A 23,676-nucleotide genomic window follows, 5' to 3' on the forward strand; every position below is an offset into this window, starting at 1 on the left:
AAACACTTCAATAAAAAATAATAGTATAATTACTCTTAAAATCTTATTATATTTACATTAAATTTTATTTATTTTAAATTAATTAATTTTATGTTAATATGATAGAACATGGTATTATTGGATTTATATTAGTTATTATTCAATTGGATATATATTACTTATTATTTTATTGGATAACTATTAAAAATAAGTATTATAGTAAAACAAATAAAATAACATATTTTTCATCACTGAAAATCACCGTGCATCAATATAAATACTTGTGTTTTGTGAATCTTCACACATTGATGTGATGTGTAATTAAATCTAAGTATTAAATTCATTATTCAAGGAGCTACTAAATCTAGATTATCACACAACTAGAGCAATGTACCCTATCTAGTAATAGTATAGTCTAGGTAAGTCCAGGTTCGTTCACATAGACTGGCTTACGGAAATTAAAATATTAAACATGAAATTACAGTTTTGTTGGTTTCATAGTAAGTAAAATGCATAAGATAGTAAAAATAGTAATATATGTAAAAGCTGACATTCGTTTGGTTTTGATTGACATGTTTAAAAGTAGTTACGATTGAAGTTGTTGAACGACTCTTTTCACATTTAGATTCTCGTTAGATTCGGTAAATTATTTAGCTTGAGTGTCTTTCGACTGGTCAAACCCTTCAATGAGTTCCTGTTAAGATTGCTCATTGAGCTTTAAAAACTAAGTTTGTAACTATGACTGAAATCTTCTATGTAAGTTTAAATCCTTGTTAAATTCAAAAGACACTGATTACTCTAGTCATCCGGATCCGGTTTCCGTTCGCCAGATCAACTAGAATAACCTAATAAAATCACATACTCGTTTGAACCAATTATTTCCCATCAAATGTCCATTTATAGATCAAATGAATACATTGATTAAAGATCGATCAACGTTTCACAAACAAATTAAATGACTCTAAACCCAAACAAATCAATAAAAAAAGGTTGTATATGAAAAGCAATGATGTGCAAAATCGAGCTTTAAATTTATAAACTAAAACTACCCAAATACAAACTACTACGCACTCACGGGCAGTGGACCCGATCGTTTGTAATATAGTTAAGAGGCAAGTCTGAGTTCGTTCTCAGGGATTGAGAAATGATTAGTTGCTTGTAAAATGGTTTGGAAAACGGGTGTTGCTTCAAAATTTCTTTTGACAAATAAAGTAAATTGGTCTGCAAAATGTTTGCATAAATTTAAAAGAACAGTTCAGACAATATAATTAAAAGTCATCCACCTTGACTTCCCTTGACTTCAAATGTGATTGCATTTAACTAAGGACAAATTCTCTAGAATTTAAAGATAATCATGACAAGGTTAAACTATTCATGTGGTACCACCAACCGTGAATAAATTATCGAATCACCTAACTACTAGTCGAATTACCCAAGCCGGTACCACCAAAACCGAGACAATTCTTCTAAAAATCAGTTTTATTGACTATCAAATCATCAATTGAACCTATGTGACAATAACGTGGTACCACCAACCGGTATCAATCACGTTGACAAAATTAATCTTTTCTTAAAACGATATTCACTATCATACCATGAACTAGTGATAATTACTTATAGACAAGTAACCGTTTTAAAATCACATACGCATTCAACTGGTACCACCAACGAAGAATCATATGCAACCAATATCGAAATTAATTAATGAAAAGAATTAATATCATCAAGATCACAGAACAACGATAATTAAATAAACCCTTTTGAATCAAAAATATTGCAATCACATTATCCGTCTAGTTTCATCAATGTGGATGATTAAACAGTTAGCCACTCATGATCAATTCACAATAATGAATAAAATAGAAGAGAAACATGATGTACCAATTGTTTGAAGAAAATAAAATGCTAGACAATAAGTAGATACGATCTAAATGGGTGCCCATGAATCTTCAACGAATCCGCCTAAGAAACAATCTTGATTGGAGGAAGAAGAACCCTTGTAGAACAGCTCCTAGAAAGATTTTTGATCATTGAAATTCGACCTAGGGTTTTCTATTTATACCCCTCCAAAATCTGATGCAGAAAAGAGGCAGGGTCTGTTCTCCCATGCACCCACTGCGGCGCAGTGGGGTTTTGCCTTCCCTCACTGCGGCGCAGTGAGGTGATCTTGACTTTGACTTGAGGGTGACTGCGGCGGAGTGGTTCGTGTGATCACCACTGCGGCGCAGTATGAATCCACGGCTTCTTTTCTTCTTAACCAGACTGCGGCGCAGTCCTTCTGTTGCTATCCCCACTGCGGCGCAGTGGGCAAAATTCCAATAAACTCCGTGGATCTGGGCTGCGGCGCAGTCAAGAGCTTGTACAGAACCAACTTATTTCGGTCTCGATTACTTGCTAAGCTCTGCCGTCTCGTCCACTCAAATAAACTCTCATCGACATAACGTGCTTCCTGGCCAATAATCACCCGAAAATGTACCAAATGGACGCGTAACCTGTTTAGAGCCTGTAAACACTAACAAACACCATAAACGCGCCAAATGCATACAAAAACGACTAAAAACATATAGTGAAATGGCCAATAACGATGTGGGTAATGGGTATAAATTAGTCACATCAAGCAACAATAAATCAGATTCAAATAAATATGGATATGCGATTTAGCATAGAATTTGTTCAACAATCAACCATAATCAACAATCAAGTCATGTTTACATCACGTTCAAACGAATGTCTAGTAAATTAGCTACTTATAGACTGAGTAGCCATGAAAAATCTGATAAAATATAATAACATGAGATCTAGAGAGATTGAAAAGAGAAGAAGAATTGAAACCAGGTGATTATCAATCACGAGGTTGGATTCCTTGACGTTTGATAATGTTAAATCTGATTTGGAGTGCTCAAGAAACCCTAATCCTCGACTCTTAGCCGTCACTTTCGACCTTTGTGCCTCTAATATGTTTTTAGGGTTTAACGGGGTTTTTATAAGCAAAATACAAAAAACCCTAATTCTACCGACCTAGCCTCCTGCGGCGATGGAGGGTTGCTTGATGGTGCCAGCGGCGTTGGCAATGGTCCAGCAGAGCTGGCAAGCTTCCTGTACGATCCAACGGCGCTGGCAGCTCCGCGGTGTTCATGCTTTTTTGTTTCAGCTCCAAATCTTCACATTTAAGTCTTCCGAATTCCATTCTTGATCTTCTTTACTTAATTCTACCTCAACTAAAGGTATTTCCAACATCGAACTTGTTCACAAGCCTAATGCCATTAAGTACCATAAAGTTCATACTAATGGCACATTTGTACCTAAAAATATGCATCAAACGAATGGGGAAAAAGTCACAAAAAATGCTCATCATACATCAATTTTATCATAATCTAAAAGTCTGGATTTTGTCTTTGTCTTATTTTTAATACTTGTTTTATAATAAGCAATCTCAATTCTTTTTTAGTAAACTTCAAAATTTATCTAGATGACTAGATTCCAAATGTAATATATATTGTATAAAAAATTTAACTAATAGAACTTACTAGTCATTTTATTTGTGCACAGGTATACGTTTTTTGGAAAACAAAGTTTTGGACTTTTGGTGTGACATCCGTCACCAAAGCTGGTAATTTATTATAGTCTCTAACTTACATTCCAAATTTCTTGACTAGTCAATATGCCTATATAGTATAACAAACATAGAAATGTGGTGATCATTTCCAACATGGGATTTCTATTACTTGAATTTCAATAGTTTAGGATTGAGATATTTGATCTTCCTAAACATAGATGACTATAACTATCCCCGAAATTTCTAGACTTGTAGTTGTTAGTCATATTTATTTCTAGACATTGATAAATTAGTATACGCTATTTAGTGGTGAACGAAATCAATAATTATAAAAATAATATATAAGTAGTATAAGTAGTAAGATGGTAATAGTAATAGTAAAATATCATATGTTTAGTAAAAAAAATTTAGTCATATATATTACAACAATTTATGGTGAGCAAGGAATTTTAATTCCATTAGAATTCTTATGATGCATTAAGTCTAATCATAAACTAACTAAAACACTTATCTCCATATATATATATATATATATATATAATAACTATACCCTAAATAATAAAAAAAAACCAAAACCCTTTTTTTGATTCTTTTTCTTCTCTTTTGTCGATCAACAACCAAAGCACCACAACATCAAATATTTTTATTTATTTTTTTTATTATTAATCATCTCATTGTCAAAGCAAACTTTGGTAAGTTTAATTATAATTATATTGAATCTTGGTTTAAATTACAATTAATAATAAAATTCTTAAAGATTATATTCTATTCTTTTTTTTAAGGTATCTAAGAAGAAGATCATCAATCTTGGGGTAAAATCACTTGTCTTCTCTTTTCATATATATTAGTCTTTTATTTATTAATATATATATATATAAGCATATCTTTTTATTTATTAATTTTTATTTATAAGTAACCTATTTGATGAAAATATATTAGGGCAAATTTATAATAATGAATGAAAGGGTTTTTTTTTAGGGTTAAATCAAAAGCTTGAAGTATAAATCATACTAATGTTAAAAGTTTACGTATTTATTGTAGCATAATAATTAATGTAATTAAAGAAATTCAATTATGAAGGCATGAAAATCATAATAACATATCTAAATAGGTGTTGGAAAGATTTGAAAGTTTATATATGAATATTAGTTGTAGTCTTTAAAACTTTAAGTTGGGTTATTTCAGAATCTGGACAGATTCAGTTTATTAACTTTAAGAGGTCGTATCTTGGTCATGGGAGATGATTAAGTCACGTTTTTGGTGTCTAAAATTAAGTTCAGGAAGTCTACTTTCTGGTGGAATTGGTTTCGTGTCAAAATATGAAGGTTAAGGTTGTCAAACGAATTTTATAACAAAACTGCGCAAAGCTGAGTTTTCCGAACAGATTTTATGAACTGGAAATTTTTTTTTCTCCAGAAACGTTTTTGAGATGTTGAGGTTGTACAGTAAAAAAATTGGATTTTTTTGAAGCTTCGAAGACCCTTAACTTTTATAAAACTTTTCTGCGCGCAAACAGTGAATTTTTCTGACTAGTCTGTAATCATTGAATTTTTAAAAATAGTTAACGTGCCAAATAAATTATGTAAAAATTCATGTAAGTATATAACACTCTAAGGTAACAGTAGTTAAGATTTGGAATCTTGAATCGTTCGTTTCATCCTAATAAAAAAATAGATAAAGTTACTAAAAATTTCAGTTAATATGAACTTGTAGAATTTAATCTTAAATCATTAAAACAAATATTATATATTAAGTTATGTGACTTGTAACTTAATAATATATGACAAATCAGTTGTGAATATTTTGAAAGTAGCCATATGTGTATTTCATCAAATACGGGTTACAATGGACGGTTCTTGACCATGTCCATAATTGTAACTTGTTCATATTTATATGTTGTGTAGATTCTAGCGTCCTTGTTGGATTTGCATAACTACTTGCTTGTCGAGGTGAGTTTCGTGACCCCTTTTTATATTATTTCTTTGGGGGAAAATGATGCTCAAAACACTTTTCATTTCTTTACTAGCTGTGTCAAAACTTGTTTGTTTTCATGGACAAATATGTATAATTATGAAATGTGTATGCTAGCTTGCTTGTATTGATTTCTTTGATGCAATAGATTACTTTTGATATCTATTGAAGACTATTGGAAAACTATCGACCAACTTTATACTCCAGCTGGTAGTTGTTGGTATTTAAAGCATGATTGAGTTGTTGGCAGGAGTGATGGGGATTGTGTTGTTGGATAACTATGATGGCATTGATCAGTATTTAGTATGCTACTACATGTTTATATTTACACTATTGTCCAAACTTGATATATCATGCACAGCAAACTCATTTGTATTCCTTTAAACCTACGAACTCACCAACGTTATGTTGACATTTTCGAGCATTCATTTTCAGGTAATAACAATGCTTAAGAAGATTGAGCTTATGGACTTTAGGAAGACCAATAAAGAGATCCTTCATGAACTCCTAGATTGCATGTGAAACATTGAACACTACTTGCAATTGTTACTTCTTTGCTATTTGAGGCGTATTGCCTAGACTTTCCGTTTGTGGAAATTACATTTATTTGAATTTCATTTAGTATGACTCTATTATAAAGTCCATGTGCCATTGCTATATCTTTTCGTCATATCCTACGATTCCGCCTAAGGTGGGGTGTGACATTTGGGTACAAATATGAAGCTATAATTTGGGGTTATTATCGTTCATACAAAAGTTACATTTAACAAAAGTTACATTACACGAAAATAAATGTAAAAATGATGAAAATTACATATAACAAAACGGGCAAACATAATTAGAACCAAATGTTAAAAAGAAGGCAAAGGTAAAAATAAAGCTATAAAGTTTAGGGTGAGAAAGAAAAGCAAACAACTAAAGAAAAATAACCGGGGTAAAACTATAAATGTATACAAGTTATGTGGTATAAACATTAAAACCGAAAAGTTTAGTGTTAAAAAATAAAAGTGAAAAATATTTGAGGTCAAAAGTTAAAAACTAAAAATTTATGATAAAATTAGAAAGGGATAACCTATATGATAACATCATATAGTTATATAATGTTGCCCTTACAAAAGTTAAATTTAGGGGGGCTGTTTAACATATTTGAAAACTAGTGTGCGTGCAATAGTATGATGTTAAAATCATATAATATTTTCCCAATTAGAAAATGGTATTAATTAGATGTTATTGTGTTGTAAGTTATGCAACATTGCTTGTAAAAACAAATTTGTTTTTTAGTATACAAGAGCAATTATTCGCGCGTTTCGGCAGTGAGATGGTGGGGTGATAGGTCATAGAGTGTGATAGCCAAATGCCTTAGCCGTACGGGTTCCGCCATTAGATTTAAAAATTCGACGAAAACATATCGAATGACATCTCTAATGAAAGAGCATGAAATTTTAAGAACACCCATATAGTTTTTATGATTTATCGATGTACGGTTTTTGGTAACTATAAAATGATTGTTGAGATTTGAAGAGAGAGAAAGAGTAATGTAGTTATTTTTGGTAAATATAAAATTGATAGGGGGCGTTTTGAAGAAGTAATGGTTGAAACTTAAAATTTAGACATGACCTTTTTGCTTTATAATATAGTATAGATACTAGACTTATGCTTGCGCAATGCGACGGCGGTGGGGTTAGTGGTGGAGATGATAGATAGTGGAGGTGGCGGCGGTAGTGTCGACAATGGTGGCGGTGAAGGCGGTAGGGGCGGCGATGGTGGTGAATGTAAAAGTAATTGATGTTAAAGGTGGAAGTGAAGTTATTTTGAGGGTTGAGATATCTATATTGTAAATTATTTCATTAAGGACATTATAGGGATATAAGATAGAGATGTCTAAGTTAGTGAATAAAGGTGAAAGATATATTTGGTTTTTTAAAGACTGAGAGGTTATAGAAAAAAAGGGAATATTATACTTTATTAGATAGTATCATTAGATAATTTTTTATTAAACTTATTGTTTATGAGAGTTAAATTAGAAGAAACAATGAAAAAAATGCTTACAGATTTTAAGTTAGATTAGAAAGAGAAAAAGAAAAGAAACCCAAACCACAAAATAGATTAGCAACTAGGGGTTGAGTATTGTAAAATAAATATTAATGTAAAATAAATAAAACAAGATCTTGACTTTTGGATCAAGGTTAAATTCATGCACGAAGATTCACGAAGCAATTGATACACGATGATTTTCATGATGCACAATGATTTTTAATGAAGGAAAACCTATTGTTTTTATTTGTTTTACTTTAACACTTGTTTTATTTTATTTAAAACCTTAGCAACTAAGGTATAAACCATACATATAGCCATGTAGGCATAAGGCTCCCATAAAGAAGATTAAACTTATGAGTTAAGTGATTGATTAATGATTAAATTTATTTACTGAGTAATTTATAATATAACTAAAAAAAAGTTAGGGGTACATTTGACACCCTTTAAAGCTCTTTTTAGGCCTAACATTCTCTCCTAATTACTTTAGAACTTTTTCATTTTTCCTAGATTTTTTTCATTTTTATATTGATTATAGAATATTAAATATATAATTATATTTGAAACTGTATCATATATCTTTTTCTATTAAAATAAATCTTTTTAAGTTTTAAAGATATATAATATCTTTAAAACTCTCCCAGTAAATTATTTTGCATACAACCTAAATTTCTATTAATCATTTCAATTCATATTATCCATCTCTTTCCTATCTTTAATTTTATTTTTGGTATTTTGTTCATGTTTGTTTATTATTTGATATTGAGTTATTATGTTATTGTTATTTTTCATCTCTTTTAACTTAATTTGTTGTTAATTGTAGTTTGATTATGGTTTACTCTTCTACTAGTAAAGGATTTATTCCTTTAAATTTGTTTTGTTCATGTTTTGTTATTTTTCACATGTTTTGTTATTTATTATTTTGATATTAATTTATATATATATATATATTTTGAGATTGGACTGGGTTGAAAACTAGTACTAAATATATATAACTCATAAGTCATACAATGTCAAATACTAGTATGACATTGCATGCGATACCATTATTTGATGTGTCGTGAACGTATCATAAAGCTCTACAACTTTATTTTGATATCAACAAGACTCAATAAAGTTGGTCTATCCACATATACGAGATATTCTACCTGATAGAAAGTCATAAACCGAACCTTTACTTATTGTGGTCTCTTGAGTTGTTTTGTTAAGACATAATTTGAAACGACTTTTACTACATTATTTAAGAGACTTTATTATTATCAAGTATATATCTAGCTACTTAAATGACAAGGTGCATAATTTATGGAAGAGGTAAAAATACGTGTTTCGCTTTATTTCGAGAATGGTGGTTTGGTCGAAGGTACTATATGAATAACGGACAAAATGGAATAACCTTGGTGATGATCCCTATGGTTGATGGTGAAGAATCTATCGTGGTCCAAAAGTCTATTTTATTTGGTTTGTGATATTTTGGTTGATATATGAATCGACTTTAATCCATAAGAATATTCTTAGTTGCTTGTTATAACCTATTTAAATTTTTTTTTTTTTTAACAGTGAATCATCCAGGTACGTAGCTGACTCAGCAGCCTTTTTTTCATTCTTTTGTTAATGTGTTCTGTAGATGTCAACTTGTTTTCTTGGGTTTTCTATTATTACTTTTAGGGTGATAACGTTTTAGTGTCTCACACTTTAACTATTAAATCTTTTGAAACTTTTAATTTTTACCATTAAACTTTTATGTTTGATAATTCATGATATTGCGCTTTGGTCTTTTTTGTTTGCACCATGAACGTTTTAAGCTTCTAAATTCTTTTCGCTTGAACAGTGAAACATTCAGGCAGGTAGCTGGCTCAACAGCGTGCCTGCCTGCTTAGTTTTTTTTTTCGTTTTTTTTAGCGTGTTGTGTAGATATCAACTTGCTTTCTTGGGTTTTATATTATTATTTTTAGGGTGATAACGTTTTAGTGTCACATACTTTAACTATTAAATCTTTTGAAACTTTTTATTTTTAACATTAAAGTTTTATGTTTGATAATTCATGTTATTTTGCTTTGGTCTTTTTTGTTTGCACCATGAACGTTTTAAGCTTCTAATTTTTATCTTTAAAGATACTTTATAATTTTTTACTTATAAAGATTTATGTATTGTGTAAGGATATGTTTTTTTTTCCAAATGGTAACAGTTAACTTAAAATTAATGACCCACATTTAAGTCTGTATTTAATCGTTGTCCCCGGCCAACGGCCGGGTATAACCCTAGTTAATGTGTATCAAGTGTATTTGAGATTGAAAACTGACTTGAATTAAAGTATTAAACAGTCTTATACATCAGGCTTCGTGATTAAGCCTAATATAGGCAACTTTTTAATCATAAAACTTCAAATTAGATATATTATAAGTTTATAACTAGCCAATATGAGGTTAGTATTTTTAGTAAAAAATTTTGTCTTTTCGGTAGAGATCAAGGCTTAATCTATGATAATATGATAGTTTAGTATCTTTATCTTTATTTTTATAATAAATAAAAGAGAATTATATGTTACATATATTTTTAGAAAGAATATGATCTGGCAAGCCCATATTTTCTCTAAAAAATTTTTCTTTTGATTACGATGTCACGAGTTTTCTAATATTCTTTAAAGAAATATATCCTATTAAATTAAAATCTTAATTACTTATTGGAAATAAAAAAAATATTGTGACCTAGGCATAAAATCAAAATTTCTTTGATTATGATGTTATGAGTTTTATAATATTCTTTAACAAAAGATAGCCTTTTAAATGTTTAATTAAAATCTTATATGCTTATTAGAAATAGAGAAAATTCTTTATAATGTTATGTTTTGAAATGAGTATTTTTTTTATTTTTTTTATAAATGAAATACTTACTTTCTTTTTAGAACAGCAAACGATCTTACGCCTAAATTACACGAATGCTTATATGATGAAACATTTCTCATCCTCTCAATAATCCATCAATATAAATATATAAGAAGTGAGACTCGAACCATGAATTACCAATAGTTACTTTTAATTTATAAGTTTATTATGTTAGTGTATTCATATTCTTCATATCAAGTTATAATGTATTAATAACAAACATTACATATATTTTTTAAATATATTTTTTGTTTTAAAATTTTAATTAATATGTCCGGGTTAAACCCGGGTTGATTAACTAGTTATTTAGTATCACCGAATTTCAAGGCACGTATAGAGCTTAGTATTATTTGGTGCGATTTATTAGTAAGGAAAATTATTATAATGGTCAAATTTAAAAGGTTATATATCCAGAGATGTACATCTAGAAAAAAATTTACCACAATGGTCAAAACATTCTTACTACCTACTCATATTCTTAAGAAATATCAATAACCAATTACATGATGACAAGTATTTTTGTTGGACCACATGTATACTAGTTTTTGTCATTTTCTCTCTTCAAAAAATCTACATTTTTTTTATAAAGTTCCTTTAACATATATTTTTTTACAACGTTTCCATCTATTTTTGTTGGTTTTATAATTCTATTTTACTCTCTATTTCTTTTTTTATAAAGTTTCTTACCTTTTTGTACACCGTTTTTTTAATAGATAATTGCACTCGGTCGAATAGCTCACATACGCAAAACAAGTCCATATATTATTAGTCAGTATTTCTAAGTATCCTTTTTATATGTAAATTTTCGCTTATTGGTAAAAAAAAAGAACTTTCATTTATTTCAGTTTCAGTTTCTACCAAAAATACATTCCAAAATTGACTTATTCAAAAAATAAATGCAATTAAGGTATCTCTTGTTTGTGATGATACAAAAATATGTTTATAATGAATTCAAAATTTTAAGTTTTATTTCAAATATTTTACAATTAGTTTAAAAAAAATTAAAATTTTTTAACTTCATTTTAATCTTTCCAAACCTTCTCTTGTATTACAACATACAATAAAGACCTATTTATTTTTTGGACTAACTCTTTTTTGAAAATATATTTGTTAGAAATGAATATGAAACTAAAATAAATGTAAATTGTTTTACAAACAAATAAAAATATATGTATATAAAAATAGGATATTAACAAATATTAACCAATTAATTCACCATTTTGTCTAGAAAATATTAATAAATAATAATAAATACATGAAGAAGAGAGTAGATTACACTAAAAATATATTTATACTAACAAAAAATTGAAGTCAAAACTAATATAATATTGTGAAACTCACTTAATGATATTTTGTCATATTTGGGTTGGTTATTTTTATTTCTTACTAAAAATGTTAGATAGTAAAAAATTTATGACTAAAATGGTAATTTTTTTTGTAGGGTCTAAAATTATACATACACCTTCAAAATTGACTATTTAAGTAATTTTCCTTTAATATAGTAATAATATATTTGATCATATACCAAAAGATACAGATATACCTAATTTTGGATAACCATGATATGGTTTTCTTATTTTCATGAGCAATGAGTTTCGATATTTGTAGAAACTTCAAGATGCATCCACCTTTGAAAGCACATCTTCAAGTTTCAAAATTATATATGTTCTTGATTTTTTGTCTTATTGAATTGAACAAGGGAACTATCTTGCAGGGATATTAACGTTTTATCAAGTACTAGTAGTATGGTTCTAGACTAAAGTAAAGCAATCAAACAAGATTGAGGTTGATAAAGGAATTACTATAAGTAATTGTTAATGTTCGTTTCGCCCAATATTTGACGACTACATAACTTCAAGGTAAGATAGCTCTTGACTCTTTGAGTATAAATCCAGGTATCAATTTTCACGATTCACGATTATTTAAATGTAATACAAGTGTTGTAACTAAATAATTTACTTAAAGTGGATTGTGGATCATGAATCGAGGTTTACATACTATCCATTTGAATATCATTTTGGATATTCGATCGTGAACAACTAACTTGAGTTGAGTTTTTCTTTTAAAAAGGAAGTGTCTCGAATGAGTCAAGAATCTCATATGCATATGTCTTAGTTGGACCACTTCTCTATTATTTTGTTGTTTATTAGATTCTTGATAAAATGTTCTCAATAAAAAAGTGCTTATTTTGTTTACTAGTGACAAACAGGCAATCCTACCGTGTGACTTTTATACGAGTGGTGTCCTTCTTTAAGCTTCATCATGAACATCATATTCGTTATAAAACCAACAGAATTCAAAACTTTTGTTTTAGAAAATGTACAAATAGACCAGATAACAAAAAACTTCTTGTATATCAGATCTTCAGATACAACATAAATTTGGATTTAATTTTATATTAAATTGTTCATATACGTTGTGGATGTTTGTTTTCAACTTCATCTCTACGTGTATCAAAGTGAACAAAAAAATATTGTTCCTTTTAAGTAAAAAAAAAAATGGAATAATTTTCTTTTATTAAAAACAAACGAAGTATATGAGGTTCTCCTATAGAACTTTGTTCTTTAATTTAGTTTGGAGCAATGTTATAAAAACCGGTATTTTAGTTATAGCGGTGTGGAAAAACTTTCTTATATTACTGAAATTATTGGTATTACTGGAAATACCGGCTGGTACAATTATTTTAGTTTATTTTATATTTTTATATAAAAATCTTACAAAATTTGTTATAACTTAACGAAAATAGTCAAAGTTTAATTATAATCTACTCAAAAATAATAAAAAAAATAGGTATTTCATAACAAAGTATAAGTTATAAAGCTCACAATTAACCACATGTTCAATCTTTGCAATTGTGCAAGAGATACTAGGTCCCTTTTAAGTTCTTAGACGGGGTTTAACATTACCAGCAAGAAACCCGAAGATGTACTCGAGTGGTGTGATAATCCGAAGGTAATTGACAAAACTCGAAAAACGCTCCAGGTGATCCTCTATGTTTGGTGGTGGTATTTGTGGAAGAATAGGAATAATAAGGAACACAACAACGTGCAAGATTCGTCTCCTGGTATCTTCAACGAAATAGTCTCTTTAGCTTACTCTGCATTCACAACCGTGACAAAAAGAGTAAAATGGAGTGGAAACAGTGGCTCAAGTCTCCTTTTTGTTCTAATTAAGTTGATTAAAATAATCTTCTGATTCACAGTGATCATAATGGCTGGTTGTTGTCCTTGTTTAGATATCTAAGTCGGCTTGTTTCCTAGTTGTTCTCGAGTTGGTTCTCACCCCGAAACATGTATGAGAATGCACCAAAAACAACGCGAAGTGAAAACTGATGGGCCGACCTTCGTGTTTTGGGGTTTTTTCTTGTCTCGGGTAACTGTAATCGACACAAGGTTTTTCAACCTTTTTGCATTTCTCGTAGTTAATGTTTTCGGGAAGAATCTATTCTATTGTAGTGCTTGTAGCCTAGATTAAACTTGTTGTATGTTTGTATTTTAGACCTCTAGTACCTTCCTAGAGTGTTTTTTAGTTAATAAAATTATTTGCCGTTAGAAAAAGAGTATAAAAAAAACAACTTTTAAAATATTCATTTTTTTTTTTGAAAATACCAGACGGTATTGAATAGTGAAAATACCAGACTTAAAATACCGAATTACCTTCCGATACCGGTAATACCGGCCAGTATATATCGGTATTTATAACATTGGTTTGGAGCCAATGTGGTTGCCTTAGAAAATCAATGTTTTTTCCGTTGGAACTTCGTGTATTGGTGTGCGCTCTTGAAGCAAGTTGACTCACCAAGATTATGCAATGCTTTTGTGTTTAGATGGATTATATGATTCAAAAAGGAAAAAAACAAATGAAGATGAACCTAAATGTGAAGTTTCTTATAAAAGAGTTAGAAACTTGATTTTGATGTGTGAACTTATTACAATCGTTGTAAGTATTTTACATATAAATATCTTATCAACCAACATACAAGTGATATAATGTTTCACTCTACCATATTAGAAGTTTGTATAAATAAGCATTCAACATCACGTCATACTTATAAGTCATAACAATCAAACTGAAAATTATATACTACAATATCTACATGACTACATAAAACTCCATTATACTTACAATACCCAATCAACTATCTGTTCGAACTTCGTCGTGGATAGAACCACCTTGGCCCCAAAGAAAATGGAATCTCGACATTGTTGGCCATGCGCTGACATGATCTTACCATTACATCCATTTTGATAATCTTAATTATTTTTAATGTACCACAAAAACCATGTGTCTAATTTAATTGTATAGTAATAGTTTTGATTGAAAGTCATTGTCAAGGGAGAAAATAAGTAATACCTTTTGTATAAACATATACTATCAAAGATATTTTAAGATTTAAAATGTGATTTTGTACCGTATATATTAATATATAATAATAACTACATTTTAGACCTATATCAAATACACGAGTTTTACAACATTATCAATATAAGAATTAGCATATGGAACAAAAAAAAATACTTATATGTAAAAATGATAAAATATACTTAAAAGTTAAAAATGAATTGAGATATTCAAATGTAAATACTGAATGCCAAATAATATAAGTGTTGGATAGTGTAGCGGAGTTTTTTTTATACAAACTATTCCATGGAAGCAATATCTTAACCTTGATTACACAATTGACGGAGTTCTTATTGATCTCTTGCAAAAAAGTAATTTGATTTTCGTTAGCCATGGTTCTTAAGAACAATAAAAGTAGCAGTTGGTTCGTGCGTATTCAATAATTTAGTGTGTTGTGATTTTATTTGTAGGGTTCAATTTATATTAGAAGAATTTTTTGTATCTTAAATATAGTTTGATTCCAATTCCTAATAACAATAATGATTATCCTAATTATAGTCCGATTACAATTACAGAATTACTGATAACAACGATATTACATATAATTTGATTCCAATTAGATAAGATGTTGAGAGTTTGTACCTTCTTGTGTTTATGTAGACAATCGTTACTGCATATACGAAAGGCAATTAGTTTTAATTCGTATTAATTTAAATGTTGTAACCAATCTAACTTTTAACTATATTTTGTTATTAGATAGACATTATGTAATAAAATTTAATATTTTTAACATTAGGTTAAAGTGTAAACTGATGATAAAAACTAAAAAGTGTAAAATAATTATTATATTGGGTTAAAGTAGAAAGTGTAAACTAATAATTTTTAAATTGGGTTAAAGTGTAAATTGGTGATGAAAAACTAGAAAATGTAAATTAATTATTATTAGATTGGGTTAAAGTAGAAAGTGTAAATTAACAATTTTTAAATTGACTTAAAGTGTAAATTGGTAATATACAACTTAACATAAAAAAAAGTTACATATCAATCCTAAGTTTCTAAGAAAATAATGCTGGTTGCTAACTCACTTTAAAAAAAAAAAATTCCAACATAAATCATAATTATAATTGTATATAGAAATCTTTTATTATACTAAACCACAGTTGCTTTAATAACTTATCGACCAATCACAACTTTTGATTTCTTAAAGTTGGCTTTTGTTTTCAATTTTGACTTTAATTTACACTTTTTCATTTTTCATCACAAATTTACGCTTTTTATCCAATAGTTTTAATATAATAAATAAATCATAATAATTAATATATATCCGATAAAATAATAACTAATACTTATCCAATAGAATAACAACTGATATATATCAAATATAATAATAACTATATATCCAATAATATGTTTTATCATATAAATGTATCTTTAATTTAAAGATAAAATATTATTGTGCTCTAATAAGTTATCGACCAATCACAAATTACGATTTATTAAAGCTGACTTTTATTTTCAGTTTTGACTTTAATTTACACTTTTTTTGTTTTTCATCACAAATTTACACTTTCTACATAATAATTTTAATAGAATAAATAAATAATATGTATTCCATAGAATAGTAGCTAATACTTATCCAATAGAATAAATACTGATATATATATATATATATATATTAAATAGAATAATAACTTATATATTTCAATAATATGTTATATCATATAAATATATCTTTAATCTAAAGATAAAATATTATTTCCAATAATGTAAAATTAGAATGTAATACACCATATGTAATAATAAAACAAATAAAATGATAGTGACTTATTATGACTTTTTAATATTCAAATATCGCTAAGTATGTCATAGTTTACAACTTTGATGGACAAATTATATTTTACAATATTCAAATATCGATAAGCATGTCATGTAAATAACTTCGATGATTATATTTTTATAAAATAATTCAATATAAAACTCAAAGTATTGATATATAGATTAAGTTGTTATACACGGGCTTAAAATCTAGGAAAGAATTAAAGATGGAAAAGGCATAACAATCTAAATCCTTTTATAAACCCATAGAATTTTATTGGGTTGAAACCATGAATCAAGCCCAACCCATCTATACAATCCACGTATATAATTAAATTAGGGTTGTAGAACATCATTCGTTCCTCTAGTTTACAAGCAGCTGCAGCCGCTCTATCAATTGTCACGCGCGCGCACACACACACAGGTGATTATATCTTCTATATCTATCGATCATCTATTATTTCCACCTCTTCACTATACAAATCTGATTCTCTGTTTTCAATTTTATTTATATTTCTATATTATTGTTTGTTTTTGTGTAGTTTTTTTTGAAAGTGAAAGATGGAGTCAGCGATTAAGCACGCCGTGGTGGTGAAAGTGATGGGAAGGACCGGGTCAAGAGGTCAAGTGACTCAGGTCAGGGTTAAGTTTTTGGATGATCAGAACCGGTTCATCATGAGGAATGTTAAAGGTCCAGTCAGAGAAGGTGATGTTCTTACTTTGCTCGAGTCTGAGAGGGAGGCCAGAAGGTTGCGTTAGATTTACCAGTTTTTACTATCGTGAAATCATTATGAAAGCCTACTTTATGTTTTAGTTTTTATGCTGTTTATGTTTGAAGACTTATGGTGATTTTGTTGTGCTAGAAGAAGGTTTATCTTTTAATGCTTTGTGACTTTATCGTATGAGATTTTAAATGAAGAATTGTTATTGAAATCTGGTATTTTTTATATGCTTTATTGCTTACTTTTAGCTTAGTTGATGTGTCCAGATTTTGTAGGAACTTTGTTTTTTTTTTCTTTTCCAAGAGTTATATCTTTAAGAATTAGGAATGATTTATAGATTAAAAACGTTTGGTGTAGTTGGTTTTGTACATGATTGCTCAAAAAGTTGTTTAGGGTTATGCTTATAGATTCAGGGGTTTTGAAATGTAGATATAGAATGATAGATTAAGGGGTTTAACTGTAAGATTAATTGTGGAAAGAGTTGTAGTGCTGTTTTCAAATGGTATTTTGGGAGCTTTAAGTTGTTCATTTGTGATGAGTTTAGAAGAATTTTGGTTTGTGAGAGTGGATTGCAAAAAATAAATGGGTGAGGAATGTTTTCATTGCCATTTCTTTCTGCATGTTGTTTACAATTTGTTGGGCGTTTGGCATCGGTGGGTGTTTTACATCTGCGAGTCCACACTTTCACTGAAGAGCACACTGACCATTTGCCAAACTTTGTGGCATCTGACATGTGAAGTGTGAGTCTGACAGCAGCCTGGCTCATGCCAACTTCAAACATGTGAAGTGCATGTCACACTTAGGAAACACCCATCCACTCTTTAACCCATTTGCTTTAAAGCTAGAATAAGTTTTTCTGATTGAAACGTTTTATTAGGAAAGCCGTATAGATGGGTTTGTTTAGGATGTTCTGTTGGCTGTGAAGCTCTTGGCTTGCCCGTCTACTTTGCAAGCCATCATCATGTCATGTTTGGTAATGTAGGTTGCTGGAAAGTTTGTGTGCGTAAACCTAAACATTTACTTCTATTGCTTGTTGTCAGGCTCAATTAAGTATTAACTACTCTTGAACATTTTCATTCTGCACTATTTTTGTTCTTAATTGTTGGATGTTGTTCATTGTGTTGCATGAAATTACATGTCAACTTGTAGGTATGGTTACCTTTTGTAATTGCCAGGTTTCAATGTGTATTGATTCACTCCAATTCAAGGGCCTTAAGGCCTCAACTGATTCTAAACATTGGGATGACAGATAGAATGTTTCTATTATTCAGCACAAATAGCTATTGAACAGGACATTTGTATGATGTAAAATGTAGTTAGGTCTGCAAGCTAGGATACTAGTATGTGTGAAGTGTGATGAAGCTAATTATATACTGAATAGTCTTGTTGCAAAATTTTCTGGCGTGCTTACTTTCCAAGCAATTCATTGCCATGTTCCTTTACTTGCTTACACTTGTAAAGTTATGATCACGGCCAGCGAGTCAAAAAGTGGGTCTGTTTTAAAAAAAAAATAATTTCTTGGTAGATGCCAATGTCGGAAGTGTTGGTCTGTTGAAGTTTGTTCTATAAGATTATGCGAGTACATTACAGAGGCCTCTGGTAGTCTGGTGGCTGGCGGGTGCTGCCTGAGGATTGGTTAAAGCCCTTTATGAGTATTCATGTCTATTGGCATAACTTGGAAAATAAACAAGAGATGAAACGAACTTTTTGAAAGGGTGAATGGGTGATTTTTTTTTTTTGAAAATGCAATGTATGGTATATATATATACACAAGGTCCTTGCAAATCACAAGCGACATGAAAGTTTACAATACAAAATATTGACAGACATCAAATTTGTACCACTCCTCCCAACTAATTCCTTTCCTTTGTGACGTACTCTTAAACCATAAGTAACCAATACTTTTAATGTTATGAATAATCTCCACCGGGTTGGCATCAATATCATTGAATCTTCTGTCGTTCTTAGCTTTCCAAATACACCAACACGTCGTCCAAACAATATCTTTGAAGATCTTTCTTTTCTCTTTTCTTGCGCCGACATGTTTGTGTATATCCACCATATCTTTTACATCGAAGAAGAATAATTGTGGTGTGTGACACCAAGAGCTCACCGCATTCTAGACCTCAATGGCGATATGGCAATGACATAACAAATCATCAATACTTTCCAGCCCCATGTTACACAACCCATGACCACACCTGCTTTAACCTACATGAGTAGAAAAACTCAGGGCGCGTTTGGTTCGCGGAATGTTTTTGGAAAAAATGAAATCTTTCAAAGGAATTGGAATCTGAAGGAATGGAATTTGACGAAATGTTTTTGATTTTTTGAAGATTGAAGTGAGGGGCGGAATGAGATTCCTTCCCCCATCCCCAAGGAATGGAGATTCCATCAAATGAGGGAATGTTAACATTCCAACGGAATGTGATTCCTCCATCTTTAACCAACCAAACACACTAAGGAATGGAATTCAATTCCAATTCCATCAGATTCCATCAAATTCTGTGAACCAAACGTGACCTTCAGATGTGCAAATTGAGGTATTGAATGTTACAAATATTAATGAAGCAAACATTTCATTCTAATCAACCACTGCTAGAGTCAAATGACACACCTTTGGTAAAACCTTTTAGCTCCTACAACTTTGCAATGCCATATACTAACACGTCACTAGTGTTTATACACAAATCATCTCTCTCTGAAACACATAACTAAGTTTATACGAAATGAAACACCAAAAGTATAAGCAAATCCAACAAAATCAAATGAAACTACTTCATTTTGGTTATGGAAATATGGAATCACTTTTTGGTTTGTTACAATAAACTTCGAAATCATAATATGTTATAATCTTTTGATGGCTGAATTGCCAAGTCATTAGAATTGTTTATATATTTGCTAGCGGTGGCTATATAGTCTACTAAGATCTACACAATTTTTGTAACCAAGATATCCGACTCAAATGTTTTTTCAAAAAAGAAGAGACAATTTAAGAGTTCAAGATATTCTATGATCAAGAGGGAAGTTGTGAGATATATTTGTTTGAAGTTACTATTTTCTTAATAAGATCAAAGGTTTTGCCTATTTAAAGGATACCCCGATGTTAGCTCCAGAACAACAAGCTGCTGGAAAACAAAATATTGTACCTTTAACGTACCGGTAGACAAAATAATCAATTAACTATAATGAACTTTTGGTCCAGCATATAATCTGGTAGTGGAGTTAGGTTTTGCCTCCCTTATTATTGGCCATATATATGAAAGTTTTTAATACTAAAGATCAAATTGCTAACATCCAATGAATTGAAATTGTAAGACGTAAGTTATGGAAAGTTTGTATCGAAGACTTGTCTAAAGTATACCTTCATATTTCTTCACAGGGGACATTAATCTGATTCTTGTTACTAAAGCACAAGAACAAGAGTAGTAAACGACCTAGTTCTTTTATTTTACAAAATCTCAATTCTCAAAATGGAAGAAATAACTTGTTACCAGATAGCTTCTTTACACACTACGTGTTCTGCCCCTTCATTATATATTATTCAAGATACATCAGCCAGATTGTATCATTTTGCTTTCAGGAGGTACATTATACATGCATAAAGATATTTAATTAGTTGTTATCGCTGAAGGTTTTATTGGGTCTGATTGATTTTATTTATCGATGGTTGGACTAGTGATTGATGGATTGATCGACTCTTTAGATCTCCTCTTGTAGGTGGACCTCCAAGGTTGCAATCGACAATTCTAACGTTTATAAGTGGCGTTTAGGTGACACTGCTCATGGAAAAAAAAAAAAAAAAGAAGGCAAATGTCAGATAACTATCACTCTCTTGATGCTTGGCCTAATTAAATTGTATTCATAATTAAGGTATTGCCATGTACAAATGAGGTTGTCTTTCATTTAAGTGTTGTTTTCAAGAGTACACCCTGAATGGTCTGTAAACGCTTTAGTTGTACTATGGCTACTTATGTGTTTTTCTCTTCTGTATACTAGTTGTTTGTCTTGGACTCTTGGATATCCAAAACTGATGATCTTTTTTTACTGTATTGTTAGTCAAATGATAATTTTTATTTCTGTTATTAATTACAGTACAAATCTATGGACAAAGAGTGTGTATTTAGTTTTAAACTGATATATTCAACTACAAGTCGACAATATAGTGTTTACAAAAACCCTTAGTTCTAATTATGAAGGTATATATATAAAAGTATAAAAGTTCACCTTGGATGATCCGTTGAAATGGAACAAAAATACATTTAAGTTTGGGTTTCATTTAGTTTTAACTAAAATGGTTCAATTTTAAAGATGATTTGGCATGAGAAAAAAAAAAATCAACCTATAAACCAAACCAAACATACACTATAAACTATGTCTCTCTTTAAAAAATGTGATGTCGTCTTCAGTTCGGTAGAACGTGGGTGTTCAAAATCTAATGAATCTTACACATCATTTTTATACTTCTACAATTGAATACCTATCGACTCACCTCGTATGAGTCATATGATGCCGGTATCCTAATCCTCACATGATCTGAGCACCCCGAAGGATCGAATCCGCATGACTCCATATATGTTTCCAGGCTTCATTGATAATTGGTACCTTAAAGGAATTATTTTTTTGTACCAACCGGGAATCAAACCTGAGACCTTAAGGTCACCAAGTGTTTTCTTTACCATTAGACTAACTCCTTGTTGGTACAACTTAACCATATCATTCATTAAAAAATTAGTTTTTTTCCTTACATCTATCCAACCCAACCAAAATTAGTTTTTTTCCGTACTGGTACGAAAAATTCGATGGTTCACTAAAACATCGATTTTTGAAACATTGCTTAGAAAGTGAAAAAAGAAAACCAAGGCTACACAAATACATATAGGGGAAATCTTAAATGTTGTCGAGAGCCTTAACACCATCAATTTCACACATGATAATATAAATATTCATGTCCCCTGAATTAGGGATGTTCATCGGTTTGATTTTTGGTTGTTCGGTCTATTTGGTTCGGGTTTTTCGGTTTTTTTATTTTTATTTTTCAAAAACGAAACCGAACCAAAACCTAATTCAAATTTGAAAAACCTAACCAAAAACCAACTAGGATTCGGTTTGGTTTCAGTTTAAAACCGAAAAAACCAGATAAGAAAAACACAAATTAACAAATTTTTTCTATAAGTTGTGTTCAACCAAAATAAGCTTATAATTTCAATTTTCACCAAAGTAGGAAATTTAAACTTCAAAGAATCAAACACAATATGGATAAATAAGTAACATAACTAAAACAACTAAACTTTTTTTTGTCATCATTATTAAAAATTCTTTATCAAGTTCTTTATCAAGTTAATATAATAATCTGATAGACATAAAAAGTAAAAAATACATTAATAATTATCTATACAAAAAAAGATATGTATTAAATATTTTTAATAATACATAATAGTAATATAAATTATTCGGTTTTCTTGGTTTAACAAAATTCATTATCATATACCCGTAACCAAACCAAAAACCAAATACATAACTTGGTTTTGGTTACAAACCAAACCCAAAATCAACTTAAAAAACGGTTTAGTTTTTTTCGGTTTTCTAAACGGTTCAGTTTACAGTTTCATCGGACAAAAACCAAACCACGAACACCTGAATGTGTGGGAAAACAACAAATAAACATATGACATATATGTTAGTAAGCTTTTATTTGTTTTAGCCGATCTTAATCCAACCCAACCCAACCCAAACCAATTTTTTTATATTTTTGCATTTTGACCCATAGAGTTATTCATCCTAGTGGTTACTTTCTACAATTATTTTGCGACGGATGGTTACAAAAAAAAAACTTAAAAACCCTCTAATGTTGTAGGGCTAATTATATATATATATATTTAAAAATCTTTTTGGACTCGAACTAAAGGGGTGTTTGCCATTGCAATTACAAAACAGATTTTGCGTTTTCAAAATAGATTATTCGTTTTCAAATCTGCATTTTTAAAAAGCATATATTGACATGCTTCTTCAAAACTGTGTTTTCGTAGCAGATAATCACTTTTTCATACAAACATTTTTTAGATTATTTGCGTTTTGCAAACGTAATAATCAGATATTCACTTCAAAACGTAAGTCTCCAGGCCACTTGGAAATTGGAATAGCACATGGATACCATTGGGCCAATGACCTTCGCCCGGAATGTGAGCAAATATATCATGTTGATTGCTCAACTGTACTTTGGCTATTTTACGCTACCCAACTGTCTAGCAGCGCCAAAAAAAAAAAACCAACTAATTTTTATTTTTATATTTTTAATTGGTAGTCCGTTGCAGCGTGGATATATTCATGCCAAATGATTCCTACATCCATTTTTTTTTGAGGGATGTTATAGTAA

The 23,676-nt window shown here is 30.0% G+C and overlaps 1 protein-coding gene across 1 annotated transcript; it reads left to right on the forward strand.

The window, feature by feature from the left end:
- Positions 1–16,898: 16,898 nt before the first annotated feature.
- Positions 16,899–17,511, forward strand: LOC122579342 (40S ribosomal protein S28-2-like). The gene is made up of 2 exons (XM_043751500.1): positions 16,899–17,002; positions 17,121–17,511. The coding sequence occupies exon 2, from the start codon at positions 17,140–17,142 to the stop codon at positions 17,335–17,337; it is 198 nt and encodes a 65-aa protein (XP_043607435.1). The 5' UTR covers positions 16,899–17,002; positions 17,121–17,139; the 3' UTR covers positions 17,338–17,511.
- The last annotated feature ends 6,165 nt before the right edge of the window (positions 17,512–23,676 follow it).

Source organism: Erigeron canadensis, chromosome 8, assembly GCF_010389155.1.
Source record: "Erigeron canadensis isolate Cc75 chromosome 8, C_canadensis_v1, whole genome shotgun sequence".
Lineage (NCBI taxonomy): Eukaryota > Viridiplantae > Streptophyta > Magnoliopsida > Asterales > Asteraceae > Erigeron > Erigeron canadensis.